Raw genomic sequence first — 18,549 nt, 5'->3', positions numbered from 1 at the left:
ACTCCGCAGCGCCGGGTCATTCCATTGTGTGTCCACCGCTCAGCGGTGAAATTCAGAACAGTAATCCTCCGCCATTCGCTCCCCCTGGCGGAGAGCGCGTATTTTAGATTCTGCTAGAGCCAATCTGTCAGGATCATCATATATGAGTCCAAGAGCAGAAAAAACTCTCCACTGAGTTAAATGCAGCTGAATCAGAAGGTAATGAAAACGCCCATGCTTGGGGGTCTCCGTTCAGTAATGACAAAACCAAGCCCACACGCTGAGCCTCATTACCTGAGGAAAGCGGGCGCATACGAAAATATAATTTGCAAGCTTCACGGAAAACAACAAATTTACTGCGTTCCCCAGCAAACTTCTCTGGTAAAGGGATTTTTGGCTCTGCAACTCTACCTGCAGTTTCCACTTGCACTTTAGCTACCACAAGACCCTGTTGCTGAACTTCCCCCTTCAATTCAGTGACCAGTAAGGACAGCGCCTCCAACTGGCGGGTTATGGAAGTGATGGGATCCATGACATACAAAAAAAAAAATATATATTTTTTTCTTTTGGGCTGATTATAATGTCACGGGGGTACTGGGTAGACTAAGGCTGATTACCCGGGCTCCTGCGATATCCCTCAGGCTAGGGAAACCCTGTCTGTCCCTTTCCCAGAAGTTACACTAAAGGTGTGCATGTCTGGGCCACCAGGCCTGACCCTGACTCCTGTTTCAGCCCTAAGCTGAAACCACCACCCGCCACCCAGTGAAGAGACCACACACCAATCCCCACAGAAAGCACAGACAGGGAAAACTGAAAAACGCACCACGCCGCAGACACACAGGAATACACTATAATGTGCACAGGGCAAAACAAATACAAATATAGGAAGGAGGAATATGACAAAGGATAATACACCACCAGATACAATATTCCTACAACAAGACCACCACTCCAGACCGGAATCACTAGGCACAAAGCACAAGCTATAATCGGCGACGCCCACAGTCCAGCACGACTATTTAAAGGCCGTGGGCATGACCCAGCCTCCAACCTGATTACCAGCTAGATTAACCCCGAGCAAGCTGGATAAAGACTAGCCGACGCCACTGAGCGTGTAGTGGACGTATGTGGAATTACCGCTGTCTGTCGGACGCCCTATTGTGAACAGCGTCCGACATGACACCTTGATCCAAATCCTGATGGAGAATGGAGATTCTGTAATGATTATCAGAAGCTGAATGAAGTCTCCAAGTTTGACGCATATCTGATGCCGCGTGTTGATGAGCTGATTGAGAGACTTGAGTCGGCAAGGTACATAACCACCTTGTATCGAACAAAGGAATATTGGCAAATCCCCATATCACATGAAGCCAAGGAGAAAACTGATTTCTCTATGCCCGACGGTTGCTTCCATTATGTTTGGATTCCGTTTGGACTGTAGGAAGCTCTGGCCACCTTCCAGAGCGCCACTGACCGGATCCTCACACCCCATAAGAATTATGCTGAGGCATACCTGGATGATATTGTAATCTTCAGCCCAGATTGGGGGAGTCATTAGAGAAAGGTCCAGGCAGTGTTTGATGCTTTCAGGAAGGTGGGGTTCTCTATAAATAAAACAAAAATGTGCCATATGGAAAGAGGAGGTCAGAAACTTTGGAAATGTAGTAGATAGAAGCAAAATCAAACCCCAGATCAATAAATTAGATGTAATCCAGAGCTGTCTGAATCCACTTAAAAAAAAAAAACAAGTTAGGGTTGTTTCTGGGAATCATAAGGTACTACAGGAGGTTCATTCCAAATTTTGCCATGGTGGCCGCACCCCTGTCCGACCTCCAAATGGACGTCTGAGGTGAAGACCCTTTCAAAAACTGAAAGTAGCTCTGTGTAAACATCCTGATTTCCCCTGTTTTTAAGAAGGAATTTGTTCTCCAAATGGACGCCTAAGAAGTCGAATTAGGAGCAGTCCTTTCTCAGGAGATACACGGAGAAAAGCACCCTGTTCTCTATCTGAGTAGGAAACTGTTGGCATGTGAGAAAAATTATCCCATTGGGGAAAAGTAATGCTTGGCCATAAAGTGGGCGATGGATACATGTTGATTCTATCTGTTAGGGAAAAATTTTTTAATTAGTGTCAGACCATGCTCCACTTAGGTGGATGAGGGTTTTTAGCCCTGAAGAATTTCCGCTGCCATGTGGAACATAGAGCCGGGAGTTACATGATAATGCCGATGCCCTCTCAAAAATCCCATGTCTAGTTGTAGAAGGTGCCAAGCCCATGAGTTTAGACAGAGGGGAGGTATATTAGGTTGCTTTAGAGCACCTAGTGCATGGAAGATAAACTTGGAGTAAAGCTTTTGTACGATGGGATTAAAAGAAGTTAATCGGCCATGACAGGTTTATTATGAGCAGCTGAACAGTTGAGAGAGACGGCTGCTCACCATATCTCCACCCTTGGGAGTGGTTGCCTTTGTAAAATGATACCTATTTTTCTCACACATGTCTGTGTGTATGAAGGTGTGCAGATCTCCTGGATTAAGTGCTAAAGGATTAAGTAGCTGGACTCTAAGGGTACCGTCACACAGTACCATTTACATCGCTACGACGGCACGATCCGTGACGTCGCAGCGATCGTATGATTATCGCTCCAGCGTCGTAGACTGCGGTCACACTGTGCAATCACGGCGCTGGAGCGATGCCGAAGTCCCCGGGTAACCAGGGTAAACATCGGGTAACTAAGCGCAGGGCCGCGCTTAGTAACCCGATGTTTACCGTGGTTACCAGCGTAAAAGTAAAAAAAAAAAAAACCGTACATACTCACTATCTGATGCCCGTCAGGCCCTTGCCGTCTGCTTTCCTCTCTGACTGTCTGCCGGCCGGAAAGTGAGAGCAGATCACAGCGGTGACGTCGCCGCTGTGATGTGCTCTCACTGTACGGCCGGATTCAGTCAGAGCAGGAAGCAGACAGCAAGGGACCTGACGGGCATCAGATGGTGAGTATGTACTGTTTGTTTTTTTTTACTTTTACGCTGGTAACCACGGTAAACATCGGGTTACTAAGCGCGGCCCTGCGCTTAGTTACCCGATGTTTACCCTGGTTACCAGCGAACACATCGCTGGATCGCTGTCACACACAACGATCCAGCGATGTCAGCGGGTGATCAAGCGACGAAAGAAAGTTTGAAACGATCTGCTACGACGTACGATTCTCAGCAGGGTGCCTGATCGCAGTAGCGTGTCAGACACTGCGAGATCGTAACGATATCGCTACAACGTCACGAATCGTGCCGTCGTAGCGATAAAAATGCCACTGTGTGACAGTACCCTAAGCCAGGCGGGCTAAGCAGCACTCTTGTATGGAGTTATTGCTTTATGTTTCACTTTGTACCGGACAAAGGCTGTATTTAAGTTTTTCTGTTATGTGGTTTATGAAAGCTGAAAAACAACAGCATGACTTTAAATAGATATGGTTCCTGTGATACCTTCCAACTGAGTAGCATTGTCACAGTATATATAAACACAACAAATTTCATCAAAGTAATATTCCAATGAACAAAAAAAGCATCAAAAATGAAAAAAAACACACACATGAAAAATGCATCAATAGCCCAATGGTGTTCTGGTCGCCAATTGCAGGATGCAAACATCCTAACATTTCTTCAATGAATAAGAAGCGGAAAAGCAAATTTTCATGATGTGTAAGACTAAAATGCCTGGCAAAATCTGAAGCATTATGCTAATTATTCTCAATATTTTACGACCTACTATCACCCAAATAATAGCTTTATTAAAAATTAAATATAATTGTGTGTTTACATATTTTTGATCGATACTAATTTATTTGAAAATCAGGATCTACCTAAAAATCTTTGCTTTTTATACTTATTTTTCATCTTTTGGATGGCACGGCTTCTCACTTATCCCTCTGCACCACACGTGCTTCTAATGTGCATGTGCAGGTCGGAAAACCAGAAGTGCATTGCTCTCGTGGAAACACTGATACTTTATTAGATGTTTTTTCCCTGCCTGTCTAGAGCTTCACAATCTACAGTTGTCACACTGGTCTGTGAACTGATTGGAGTGAAAATGATATGACCAGAGCAAATACCAGTGTGATGATAATAGATAATGAAGCTGCAGACAGGACGGGACAACTGTAATATAATTGTTATGCTAGTGTAGCTACTCACTCGGGATAATGAATAACACAATTTCCAGATTCTTTGCTGTGACTACCATTCGTCACACAGTAATCATGTCTACCTCCTTAAATCAGTCACATCAAAAACACAGAGAACCAAAGGAAGCTTTTTTTCATATAAAATTAGAAAACCTTTATTATAACAATAACGACATTTTAAAAAAATACTTAAAAAATGCCAGCACATAACACAGTGATGTAAGTGCGCAATAACACAAAAGTGTAATAAAGACGCCAGAAACAATGTAATGAGACCACCTGCATGAAATAATCCTATCCCATATCAGCATAATGCCATTATATATATGGTACCGACATATTACTCTTTGGTAGACAAGCTTGGGAGTAATATGTCGGTACCATATATATAATGGCATTATGCTGATATGGGATAGGATTATTTCATGCAGGTGGTCTCATTACATTGTTTCTGGCGTCTTTATTACACTTTTGTGTTATTGCGCACTTACATCACTGTGTTATGTGCTGGCATTTTTTAAGTATTTTTTTAAAATGTCGTTATTGTTATAATAAAGGTTTTCTAATTTTATATGAAAAAAAGCTTCCTTTGGTTCTCTGTGTTTTTGATGTCACTCGGGATAATAGATAAAGCTAAGTACTGCACCTGTCGGATCCTGTACAGGCTAGAGATCCTGACCTTGCAGTCCCTTGTGGTTAGCCTTAACAGCTCCAGCAGCCCTAGCACAGACTAGAAGATGGCAACTTGGACCTGTGCTGCCTAAAAGGCAGTTGAGCGCTTCATGCTCCTTCTAAAGAACCGGAAGGCAGAGCAGAGTGTGAATTACCCAAAAAAGAGAAAGTGTGCTGAAAGAAAGGAAAGATCCCAGAGTGAATAAATAAAGACCTTGAAATACAAACTAAAGTATAAAGTACGTACTGTTAGAAAATATGTCGCCTAATTCTTAAAAAGAAACAGAAAATAGTAGCAGAGCAAAGAACAGACACAGCGAAGAAAAAAAAACATAGGTGAAAATTCACTGAATGGGTTTAAACTACAGCAGAATGGCTGAACATCCAAATGAGAATATTGCCAGCAGGAAATGCCAGCAAAGGGACAGAATATAAAGCCGCACCAGAAAGGTAATAGGACAGACAAATGAAAACACCTGTGTTAAGCTAAACAGACTGCAGCCAGAATAGCAGAACCTAAACGCGTGGAAACAAGGTGTCTTTTTAGTGGCTTGGCAGACACAGAAGCCATCCACAAAACACAGGCTCAAAGGTTCAAACCCAAGATTGCTTATTGCTGGTGGAGCGGTGTTGATCGGTCTTCTAATATTGTGCAACGATGTTCCAGAGACTTCCTGGTTTCTTTACTCACTAAGCAGTGGGATCTCGCAAGTAATCATGCAATCTCACTGCTTAGTGAGGAGAGAGTCCAAGAAGTGTTTTCAGGGCTCCAGGGCTCCTGGGGACATCGCTGCACTTTCAGAGAAGACAAATGATCGCCACTCCACTAGTAAAAAGTATGTTATAGTTGTCCTTGACATCCAGCAGCTTCTCTCACTCTTTCTTGTAAAATGTTGAATAACATTATGGGGCCAATTCATTACAGCTTTACACCACAGAAGTAGCAAAAAAGCATTGAAATGTTAGAAAATGTTGTTACAAAAATTGTGACTTTTGCAGTTTTCATGCCAGTTTTAATCTACTCTGCCAACGCTGGTGGTGCTGGGGACAAGCCCGACAGGACCAGGAGTTGTCACACCCACCTGAATTCATAAAAAAAGCCGTCTGTCACGACTCTTGTCGGGTGTCACGGGAGCAGGGGCTATGTCAGGACTCTGAACATTTTTTATTACCTTTTTGTGCATTACTGCCCTTTTCCAAGATGGCGTCTTTGGTCTCATGTGCACTGTGTCTTCCTGCTATAAAACTCCACCCCAGCCTTTAGTCTGTACTAGAGTATTCTGCCTTGCATCCAGCTCCTGACCTCTGGTTACTCCCTGGCTATATACCTGCTCCTGTGAACCTGTGGGGTTATCCTGCTACTCTGCTCTGAGTTCCTGCTGCATACACCAGTTCCAGTAATCCTCCTTCATCTGCTGCTCGTGTTTGCTTAAATCTGCATTTGCTGGACATGTAAGCTGTTTCTTCCCTGCAAAAACCTGACAATATTACCCAGGTCTCCCTGGTTGAGCTAAGATATGATTTGAACTGCCTTATAAGCATATCTATCTGTGTTGTGGACTAAGCAAGGACTTATTCGTGTCAAGTATCCGCAAGAATAATTGTGCTTCATAGACTTTCTGCGTGATTGCATTTTCCTTTGAAGTTTCCTATAGACTGCTAAGCTGCATTTGATATTTGCACCAAGTGTTGTGGACTTGAGTTTCTCTCTGCACCTGTTTGAATCACTGTGTGATAATATAGACTTTACCACTTATAAAACTGTGTCCTGTAGTTGTCTTGTTCCACGCAAAGAGTCTCCTGAGTTATCCCCTATATTTATTACAGGCTACTTCCCTGTTCCTAACACTAGAGGGCATGCTAGCTCGCCCTGCTATCCTAATTACTTCTGATGGTGAAGATGCCAGGGTCACATACCTTACCTTAACTCCTGAATCTGCCCTACGTCTATACCCTTTCACCACCCAGGGAAGAGGGGAGTAGTAGTGTACTGTAATACACCAACCAGACTAACAAGGTAATATAAAAGGGGTAACAGAAAACACCAAACATACAAATACACATACTGTACACATAACAGAGGTATACATCGGGGAGAGGAGAATGGAGTTAAACCAAAGTAGGAGAAGAAAGGGATTTATCACACACTCAAAGCCAAACAACAGTGACAGATAAATCCACTAACCACTTACTCAAATAACCACCAACAGCAACCTCCAGCCATGTAGCAAAGCTTGCTCTGATGATGTATGTTAGTGAGGACCCATATTATATAGGATATGGGAGTGGCTAACAGTGCACAGCTGAGAGTCTAAGCTCCAGGAACTCTCAACATGGCCGATTAACCCCTGCACTGTCCAAAGAAATTTACACTGTTTATTATGAAGGTGAAGTCCTTCTATTCAGCGCAGGATTAGGAGAAATCAGATGCTATGGTCTTCCGGTTAATCTGTGTCATGGTAAACCTGTGACACGGGCATTTTATAAGCCAGTCCTTGACTGGAGCAGCATTTTTTGTGCAGCTCACAAAGGCGCATCTCACTCAGAAGCGCCAAATTCATGAACTGGTATGTTCTTCTTAAGCACCTTTTTCACACTAATTTTTTTTGCGGCAAACAGAAGCTCTCTGGAATGTTTTGCATACTTTATGAAAAGTGTTATGGACAACTTTATCAAAATCGCCACTCTGATTTAATTTATATCTCTGGTTTTAAACCTGGGTTTCATACCTAATTTCGGATGTGCATGCTCATCTAATTTTGTGCATTCTCCTTTGATCGCTTTGGTGGTGTTTCTCGAATGTGAAGTGTTTGCTAATAAAATAATATTTCCTGAATTGGGTTTGCGATGCAATGATGCGTGAACCTATTACCTACTAACATATCCAAAACTTGTCATAGACTCATCTGCTAGAGGGTCCATTTAGACAAATGGCTTGTTCATCGGGTGATGGCCGACCTAGTTAGACAGGCCTATATCAGGAACAAGCATTCCCATAAACACTATCGGATTGTATAAATGAGCCCTAAGACTGAGTCTTTCGGATTAGTGATAAATATCTGTATGTTATGTTCTAGTTATGAGTGATATTTCCATTGTGTAGTACATCAGACAACTTTATAGCTTATGACATCACTGTCATTTCTCTTGTTTTCTCTTCATTGTCAGGTTCCTCCATGGAGGTCCTGTAAATGGCATGGCCTTTGTAATATTTGGGGTCAATAAAGATGCTGTAAAGACCAGTCTACCAAATACCCTGAGACGGATTCCGGTGAGAAAGTTATATCTTTTAATCCAGAACGTGTTTCTTTCTTTATAAAAAAGAATAATAGAATCTCCTGATTCTGAAGCTTTTACAGTTTTCCTTTTAAAAAAACTTTAAGTTTCTTAAGGGACTTTTTTTTTTTTTTTAATTTTTTTCAGCCACTGTTGTTTGCTGATCTTTTAATCAAAGGATACATATAGTTTTAAGTAACTTTACAGAATAAGCTGTTATGTATGTGAACATGAGAAACAACAGTATTCTTGGCTATTATGTGACTTGTATCCCGTATCTTCACCATTTTTCCCTTCCGTATGCTCTGTTTCTTAATTTACAATTGCCTCTGAGCTGGTAGGTGTAGACTAACTATTATGAGGTCTGCCATATATATCACAGAACAGAAAGGTATTCTTCCTCCTTTTTTCCTTAGCACACAGACAGAAAATGCAGAAGGATAAAGGACAGTATATGGCAGCAGTGTCGGACTGGGGTGCTAAGGACCCACCAGTAACATTGACATTGAGGGGCCCACTTTTCACTTGCATACAAATATTACACTTCCCTCGTTAAGAAATTTTCCTATATCTCTATATAATAATAAACTGGGTAGCGTGGTTAATGAATTATGAGATGCTTCTTTTTTCTGTACAGAGTGAATCAACTGAATTATGCCAATTACTGCCCATACAGTGGGGTTGGGGGATCATCTGCATAGGGGCCCATCGGGGGATTCCCCTGTTACCCTATGGGCCAGTCCGAGCCTGTATGGCAGTACTGGGCAGTATAGATGTGAAAGTTCAACACAACCTCTCTGTCTCCCTCTGCCTGTTTTCTAACTCTGCGCCTCGCTCCTTCCCCCTTCCCCTCTTCCATAGAGTATAATAGGCTGTATAACCTGACACTACAAGGAGCTGTGAGTCTGCCTTATCTAGAAAAAGATAAAATTTGAGATGTTTTTTTTCAAATGGATGGTAAGTTCCGAAACCAAAGGGGAGAAGAAGAAAGGACAACTAAGTAGAGAAGGAAGCCGAATTATCTGATAATGTGTGTTACAGAGCTTCTTACATTCGTTCGTACTATTGATTGATCTAAAGTTTGTTGAAAGTCCAGTTCCCAGTTATTGACCATTTTCTTTCCATTAGATTAGGGACGGAGAAGGAGTTGCTGTGTTGTTGAGTAGAGATCTTGTGAAGAACTTTAAAAACGATGATGACATGTTGGAGTACACCTTATACATGTCGATTACACTCATCACTCCTGCTGGTGAGTATGGGGAGATCGAATCAATCTACATCTAATTTCAGTGATCATGTCTACAATGTACGAGAATTGGTCTTTTTGATATTTTTAGTCCTTTAATTTTTTTAAAAAAAATTTCTTTAGGTCAGGGTGAAAATATTTCTCTGAGGAAGATTGTAGAATGCCAAAAAAATTATTTGGGTGCCTATGAGAAAATGATCACATACTGTAATTAGACTCCCTCTCCCACTGTATCAGCAACCTCGCAACGCGATCGTGGGCTGCGGATGATTGACATGACAGCAGAAGGTCAGCAGGAGTTTAAATCATGACCTCCTAGTCAGTCAGCTATAGTGGCCTCCTAGGTTCTGCCATAAGCAGGGTCGAAAAGGCGTTTTGTCAGTGTGAAAATGACATGTGTATTGCAAATGAATAAAAGTTAAATTCACATAGCTAGCGCAATTGAGAAAAAGTGTAAAAAAAGTTAAAAAAGTAGTAAAAATTAAAAAAAACCACAAAATAGAAAGAAAAACATTGTGAAAAAATATTACTCCAACAAATACACATTTTATTTAAAACAAAAAAGAACAATAAAATTACACATTTCGTATTGCCGCATTCAGAAAAGACCTGATCTATAAAACTGTCACACTATTGAACCCTTACAGTAACCAAGCAAAAAATTAAATAAAACACAATAAAAAAGTTGTATGTACTGTAGATAATAATGGTATCCCTGAAAACGTCATTTTGTCCTGCCAAAAACACCTCCACTCAGCTACATTGATGGAAAAATAAAAATGCTATGCTCTCAGAATAAAGAAATGCAAAACCAATTATTTTTCTATAAAAACATCTATTGCGTAAAAGCGGCAAATCATGAAAAAATACTACAAAAAAATGGTATAGCTGTAATCTCACCAATCTCAAGAATAAAGTCATTTTATCAGTTTCATAACATGGTGAATAGCATAAAAAAATAACAGAAAAAAACAGGTAATTCCTGAACTGATGCTTCTTTTTTACTCTGCCTCCAAAACGTCAAATTAGAATGCGATCAATGTCATTTTTGGAATTTTCACTTCGGAAAAAATCCATGTAGTCAAAATCACCACTACACCTGTAAAAGAATTCTCAGAAAAGTGTAAATTACAGTAAGGGGTGACTTTATGGGGTTTCTGATATTCTGGCACTAGGAACATTTGCGCAAATAGTGCTCCTTCCTTCTCCAGTCAAGCCTTGTAGTTTCCAAAATGGGGTTATTTGTGGGGGGTTTCTGCTGTTTTGGCACCTTATGCACTCTCCAAATGTAACATGTGACAGTATAATCTATTCTAGCTACAAATTTGCACCAAAATTCAAATGGTGCCCCTTCCCTCCCAAGCTTGGCCGTGCGCCCAAACAGTAGTTTCTGACCATAAATGGGATTTCATCGAACTCAGGAGTAAAAGCACAACAAATTGTAGGGTCCAATTTCTCCTGTTACCCTTGTGAAAATAAGAAATTTTGGGCTAAAGCAACATTTTTGTGGAAATAATGTAATCTTCCATTTTCTCGGCTCAATATTATAAAATTCTGTGAAGCATCAGTGGATTCAAGATGTTCAACACACCCCTAGATGAATTTCTTTAGGGCCGTAGTTTCCAAAATGAGGTCAGTTGTGGGAGTCTTCTGCTGTTTTGGCACCTCAAGGGCGCTACAAACGCAACATGATGGTTTCAATCTATTTTAGCCAAATTTTTACTCCAAAAAACAAATAGCGCTGCTTCCGTTCAGGCCTGTCATGAATCAAAACAGTAGTTTCTGACCATATATGGGAGATCGGAGTACTCAGAAGAAATTGCACAACAAATTGTGGGGTCCATTTTCTCCTGTTACCTTTGTTGAAATGAGAAATTTTGGGCTAAGGCAACATTTTTGTTGAAAAAAATGTAATCTTTAATTTTCACAGTCCATTGTTATAAAATTCCATAATTACATGCTGGCTTAAAATGCTCATCACATTCATTGATAAATTTCTTTTAGGGGTGCAGTTTTCAAAACGTGGTCACTTGTATGGGGGTTTCTGATGTTTTGGCACCTCTCTGGCTCTCCGAATGTGACATGGCATCCATAATATATTCCAGCAAAAATTTAACTCCAAGATTCCTTTCCGAGCCAGCCTGTTTGCCCAAAGAGAAGTTTCTGATCACATATCGGGTATCATCAAACTCAGGAGAATTTTCACAATAAATAGAAAATGGAAATTAAATGAAAAATTTGGGGCTAAAGCAACATTTTTGTGGTAAAAAAATGTATTTTTGATTTTCATATTCCAATGTTATAAAATTCTTGAAGCATTTGTGGGTTCTAGATGCTCACCACAACCAAGCGTGAATTTCATGAGATGTGTAGTTTCCAATATGGGGTCACAATTTTCTATTTTGGCGTGTCAGGGGCTCTGCAAACATGACATGGCATCAGCAATCTATTTCAGCCAAAATTGTACTCTGAAATTCAAATTGCGCTCCTCCTCATCCAAGCCCTACTGTGTGCCCAAATAGTAGTTTTCAACCATCTATGGGGTATCTTTGTACGCAGGAGAAATATCACAAATTTTTAGTTTTCTCCTGTTATCTTGTTAAAACTAAATAGTTGGGGCTAAGTTAACATTGTGATGGAAAATTACTCATTTTTCATTATTTGCTTCAGCTTTATTTAATTCCTATAAAGCACCTAAGGGGTTAACAAACTTTCTACATGTTGTTGTAAATACCTTGAGGGGTGCAGTTTTTATAATGATGTCAGGTCACTTTTGCGCATTTTCTAACATATAGGCTCCTAAGTCACTTCAAATGTTAAATGTTCCCTTAGCCCCTTCAAGTTGCGGCCCTTTTTCGTTTTTGCGTTTTCGTTTTTCACTCCCCTCCTTCCCAGAGCCATAACTTTTTTATTTTTCCGTCAATTTGGCCATGTGAGGGCTTATTTTTTGCGGGACGAGTTGTACTTTTGAACGACACCATTGGTTTTACCATGTCTTTTACTAGAAAACGGGAAAAAAATTCCATGTGCGGTGAAATTGCAAAAAAAGTGCAATCCCACACTTGTTTTTTGTTTGGCTTTTTTGCTAGGTTCACTAAATGCTAAAACTGACCTGCCATTGTGATTCTCTAGGTCATTATGAGTTCATAGACACCAAACATGTCTAGGTTATTTTTTATCCAAGTAGTGAAAAAAAATGCAAAACTTTGCTTAAAAAAAAAAAGTGCCATTTTCCGATACCCGAAGCGTCTCCATTTTTCGTGATCTGGGGTCGGGTGAGGGCTTATTTTTTGCGTGCCGAGCTGGCATTTTTTAAAAATATCACTTTTGTGGAGATACGTTCTTTTGATCGCCCGTTATTGCATTTTAATGCAATGTCGTGGCGACAAAAAAAACGTAATTCTGGCGTTTCAAATTTTTTTCTCGCTACGCTGTTTAGCGATCAAGTTAATGCTTTTTTTATTGATAGATCGGGCAATTCTGAACGCGGCGATACCAAATACGTGTAGGTTTTTTTTTTTTATTGTTTTATTTAGGATGGGGCGAAAGGGGGGTGATTTAAACTTTTATGTTTTTTATATTTTTTTCATATTTTTAAAAACATTTTTTTTTTTACCTGTGCCATGCTTTAATAGCCTCCATGGGAGGCTAGAAGCTGGCACAACCCGATCGGCTCTGCTACATAGCAGCGATCATCAGATCGCTGCTATGTAGCTGAAATGCAGGTGTGCTATGAGCGCCGACCACATGGGGGCGCTCACAGCAGGCCGGCATCAGTAACCATAGCGGTCTCAAGGACCTGTCCTGTTACTGTTACTGTCCTGACACATCGCCGACCCCTGATCATGTGACAGGGGTCGGCGATGATGTCATTTCCGGCCGCCCGGCCGGAACCTTTAGTTAAATGCTGCTGTCAGTGTTTGACAGCGGCATTTAACAGGTTAATAGCGGCGGGTGAATAGCGATTTCACCCGCCGCTATTGTGCGCACATGTCAGCTGTACAAAACAGCTGACATGTCGCGACTTTGATGTGGGCTCACCGCCGGAGCCCACATCAAAGGGGGATTCACGGCATGCGCCGTACTAGTACGGCGCATGTCGTGAAAGGGTTAGGTTAATTTTGTTGGAAAAATGAAAAATTGCTGCTAAACTTTTAACCCTTCTACATTTCTAACCAAAAAATGTTTTAAAAATGGTGCTGAAGTAAAGTAGACATGTGGTAAATTTTATTAATTATTTTGAATGGCATAACTAACTATTTTTTAAGGGCACAAAAATTCAATGTTCAAAGATTGCAAATTTTTCAAACTTTTTGTTGAATTTTTGATATTTTCATAAACGCAAATCATGTCGGCTTAAATTTACCACTAAGGTGACAGATAGTAGACTGTGAGCCCTCGCGGGCAGGGTCCTCCATCCTCCTGTACCTGTTAGTGCCTTGTTTTGCTCATGTTTATTGTATTTTTCTATATTTGCCCCCTTTTCACATGTAAAGCGCCATGTAATAACTGGCGCTATAAAAATGTATAATAATAATATGCCATGAAAAACTGTCAGAATCATTGAGATATATAGAAGCATTGCATAATAATTACCTGATAAAGTGACACTGGTCAGATTTGAAAAATTTGGCCTAGTCAAGTAGGTGAAAACAGGCTTTGGCGGTGAGGGGCTAAGGAGGACCTGGCTGCAGTATATTTAACACATAGCTAAAGGTATGAGTGTAAAGCCCTTACAATTCTTATATTTATACCCTACAGTATTTCGTTGGTGCTTTATTGAGAAATTCATCCTTGAAGTCTTAAGATCATATCCAGTAGAGCATGCACTGCACTTCTAGCTCTCTCCCTTTTTCCTGCCCAACTCCAGCCTCAGATCTTTCATTGACAAATCAACCTTTTCTTAGTGACGTTTTTCCCTTGCGCAGACATCATCATTGCCCAATTTTGTGTCATCAGAAGGGACGGCACATGTGCTTTAAGCTCCTGATGATTTTGCAAAATGAACGGACCAGCTCCTGTCAGGTCATCAGGAGATCACTGGTCATGCACCAGCCCTTCTCATGACACCAATTCAGGCAATGATGATGCAGAGGAGACAGGTTACTGAGAGAAGAGTGACCTGTCAATCAAAGACTGGAGGCCAGCGGCGTGCAAAGAAATAGTGAGAGAGTGCCGGAAGTGCAATATTGAGACAGCCATTTATGGATAGTCACTTGGGGCAAATTGCTAAATGTTCAAATTTATCATATTTAGCAAATTCCTAAAAATTCAACACAGATTTGAAACAAATCGATTTGCTCAACTCTATTATGTAAAAATAGGAAGATGGCTTCCAACATATTTGCTATCCATGGTGATGCTTTAGATGTTTTCTGTATGTGATACACAGGAAAGACTTTTTCTAGACAATTCACACAGAATTTAGAAGTTTTTGCAGTGCTCGTTCCTTGTCCCTCAATGCAGATCTGCATTAACCCTCTTGGATTCTCGTCTTCCTTTTAGGCAGTGAAATTGTGGAAAGTGAGCTGGAAGATATTAATATTGTGAAATCACCGTATAAAGTTTTGTTTACCAAAACCGCCAAGTATTTTAAGCCTGGAATGCCCTACGACCTTAAGGTACATGATCCTCTTTTTGGTCAGATGTCATCTCTTAAAGTACAAGGTACAGATCCAATAACACATACCTCTCCAGAACATTCAACGGCGTGCCCCATTATCAGGTCCACATATAGCGTCAACGTCATAGGCACCTTACATGGTCACGCACCTGCTGGTAAGTCAGACTATAGGTATGTGGAAAACATGTCCTTTTCTCGTGGATTCCACCTGGAACTTCTTCAGGCTTCGAAAGCCATGAGGTGGCTAATAGAAACGACCAGTTCATTTTTCTAGCCACCATAATGTTATATATAATTTTTTTTAAAAAATATCGCAAAAGACATCCTAAAAGACATCTGAATAAATACTTCATGAAAAAATCTCACCGGAGTTTTACTTAAGCGTCTATTGCTATGTGAGCACAATGTCTTCTTTAGGTGGGCACACTCGGAAACCTGCCTCAAAAGAACACTAAATTAACACTAAAAGGAATGAAGGCATTTCTATTTGAAAACAACTTGCTAAATTCCAAAAATTCCGAGGCACCAGAGGGTTTGCATAGAGATAAAATGTAGCTTTTATTCCATCCTTAAATCACATAGTGAATATATAAAAATATGGTAGATGATGCAACGCTCCGGCCATAATAGGCCTTTATCAAGTCAGAAATAGAAGCAATGAAAATTCAACCATTATCTGACTGTGAACCATACGGGAACCATAGTACTGATGAGATGCAGGCACAATTAAGCATTTAAAGCGAAACTTACCTTTTTTGTGATATCTTATGTTTTTGGCCCTTTAATTCTGATGATATTGGTATGGGTCTGGGTCTAATAGCCCACCAGAGCTCTTAGAAATGCACAGCCCAGGAGATAAGATCTTATGACTTTCTAGTGCATCAGTTCTACTCTGTGTGTGTTCGCTTCTGTATCCTGAGATGGGCACTTCCAAGATGTCTTTTGTGCGATTGATGGGAGTCTCAGGATTGCACCCCCCACCAATCTGATCAGAATTATAGGGCTTAAAACATGTAAAAGAGCTTATAAAAGTTTAGTGCATTTACACTAGCCATCTATCACCACATGCACATGAAAAACATTTGTTCATGGGGTGAAATGATATTTAAGCCTATTTAAATCATCGCTCTCAGCAGCATCCTGTGTAAACATGTGCAGCCAAGAACAATGCTATTCTATGCACATAGATCTATCGTGTAAACTAGACCCGGTCAAACTGCACCACATTCATCCCTCTGGCTGGACCAAGACAGCCGAGGGGCTGAAACAGTGGCTCATGGGCCGTACTGTGCCCTCCCTCACATGCCATCTATCCACCACCACTGTCCGCTGTAATACATTGCTGGATGAGGGGGCCGCCGGCTCCATCTTACACCAATCAGTGTGTGAAACAGCAGTCGTGATTACGTCATTTCATTGCGCTGCTGCTGGGAGCCGGGGAAATGGGAGCAAGATGAGTGTATGTTGTTTTTCTTTTCATGTATATGGGATATTTGTATGTATATAGGAGGCTATGAGGGGGCTCATACTGTATATAGGAGGCTATGTAAGGGCTCATACTGTATATTAGAGGCTATGTGGGGCTCATACTGTATATTAGAGACTATGTTGGGCCACAAACTGTATAATAGAGGCTATGTGAAAGCACATACTGTATATTAGAGGCTATGTGGGGGCACATACTGTATATTAGAGGCTATATGGGGGCACATACTGTATATTCGAGGCTATGTGAGGGCAGATGCTGTACATTAGAGGCTATGTGGGGCATATACTGTATATTAGAGGCTATGTGGGGGCTCATACTGTATATTAGAGGCTTTGTTGAGGCACAAACTGTATAATAAAGGCTATGTGGGGGTACATACTGTATATTAGAGGCTATGTGGGGGCACACATTGTATATTAGAGGCTATGTGGGGGCTCATACTGTATATTAGAAGCTATGTGGGGCTCATACTGTATATTAGAGGCTATGTTGGGCCACAAACTGTATAATAGAGGCTATGTGAAAGCACATACTGTATATTAGAGGCTATGTGGGGGCACATACTGTATATTAGAGGCTATATGGGGGCACATACTGTATATTCGAGGCTATGTGGGGGCACATACTGTATATTAGAGGCTATGTGAGGGCACATGCTGTACATTAGAGGCTATGTGGGGCATATACTGTATATTAGAGGCTATGTGGGGGCTCATACTGTATATTAGAGGCTTTGTTGAGGCACAAACTGTATAATAAAGGCTATGTGGGGGTACATACTGTATATTAGAGGCTATGTGGGGGCACACATTGTATATTAGAGGCTATGTGGGGCTCATACTGTATATTAGAGGCTATGTGGGGCTCATACTGTATATTAGAGGCTATGTTGGGCCACAAACTGTATAATAGAGGCTATGTGAAAGCACATACTGTATATTAGAGGCTATGTGGGGGCACATACTGTATATTAGAGGCTATATGGGGGCACATACTGTATATTCGAGGCTATGTGGGGGCACATACTGTATATTAGAGGCTATGTGAGGGCACATGCTGTACATTAGAGGCTATGTGGGGCATATACTGTATATTAGAGGCTATGTGGGGGTACATACTGTATATTAGAGGCTATGTGGGGGCTCATACTGTATATTAGAGGCTATATTGGGGCTACAAACTGTATAATAAAGGCCATGTGAAGGCATATATTGTATAGTAGAGGCTATATGGGGCACATACTGTATATTAGAGGCTATGTGGGGTCACAGACTGTATATAGGGAATATGTGGGGGCTCTTACAGCATATAGAGGGATGTCAGCATACATAATTCTGCTCAATATTAAGTAATACAACAATAATAATAATACAGTAATACAATATTAATATAAATAAATATAATTAATATGTTAATATTAACCTCTTCACGACCTTGCTATTTTCTATTTGTTCACTTTCGTTTTTTGCTCCCCTTCTTCCCAGAGCCATAACTTTTTTATTTTTCCGGCAATATGATCATGTGAGGGCTTTTTTTGTGGGACAAGTTGTACTTTTGAAAGACACCATTGATTTACCATATAGTGTTCTGGAAAAAGGTAAAAAAAATCTCAAGTGCAGTGAAATTGCAAATTAGTTTATTTATTTAGTTTTTAGTTTCTTCCACAATAGTTTTTTTTATTTACCATGTTCACTAAATGCTAAAATTGACCGGCCATTATGGTTCTCCAGGTCACTACAAGTTCAATGATGCCAAACATGTATGAGTTCTTTTGTATTTAAATGGTAAAAAAATTTCCAAAATTTGGAAGAAAAAAAATGGCGCGCGCCAATTTCCGAGGCCTGTAGCGTCTCCATTTTTCGGGATCTGGGGCTGGGTGACGGCTTATTTTTTGCGCTCCGAGATGACGTTTTTAATGATACCATTTTGGGGTGGATTTGATGTTTTGATTGCCTCTTATTGCATTTTATTGTAATGTTGCGGTGACCAAAAAAACTTTTTCTACTTTTTGCTTGCTTCAATAGTCCTCTTAGGAGACTAGCTGTTGCAAACATCAGATCACCTGTGCTACACATAGCAGAACTTCA

The 18,549-nt window shown here is 40.7% G+C and overlaps 1 protein-coding gene across 5 annotated transcripts in view; it reads left to right on the top strand.

The window, feature by feature from the left end:
- LOC143774327 (A.superbus venom factor 1-like) overlaps positions 1 to 18,549 on the top strand; it is a 247,395-nt gene that overhangs the window by 93,104 nt on the left and 135,742 nt on the right. For all 5 annotated transcript variants that reach the window (XM_077261792.1, XM_077261791.1, XM_077261793.1 and 2 more), the window contains 3 exons: positions 7,997 to 8,099; positions 9,233 to 9,353; positions 14,856 to 14,971. In XM_077261792.1, the coding sequence (XP_077117907.1) occupies positions 7,997 to 8,099; positions 9,233 to 9,353; positions 14,856 to 14,971 (340 nt within the window). The remainder of the gene's footprint in view (positions 1 to 7,996; positions 8,100 to 9,232; positions 9,354 to 14,855; positions 14,972 to 18,549) is intronic.

Source organism: Ranitomeya variabilis, chromosome 5, assembly GCF_051348905.1.
Source record: "Ranitomeya variabilis isolate aRanVar5 chromosome 5, aRanVar5.hap1, whole genome shotgun sequence".
NCBI lineage: Eukaryota > Metazoa > Chordata > Amphibia > Anura > Dendrobatidae > Ranitomeya > Ranitomeya variabilis.
Note: the sequence above shows the minus strand (reverse complement) of the source record. Positions and strands in the feature narration are given on the sequence as shown.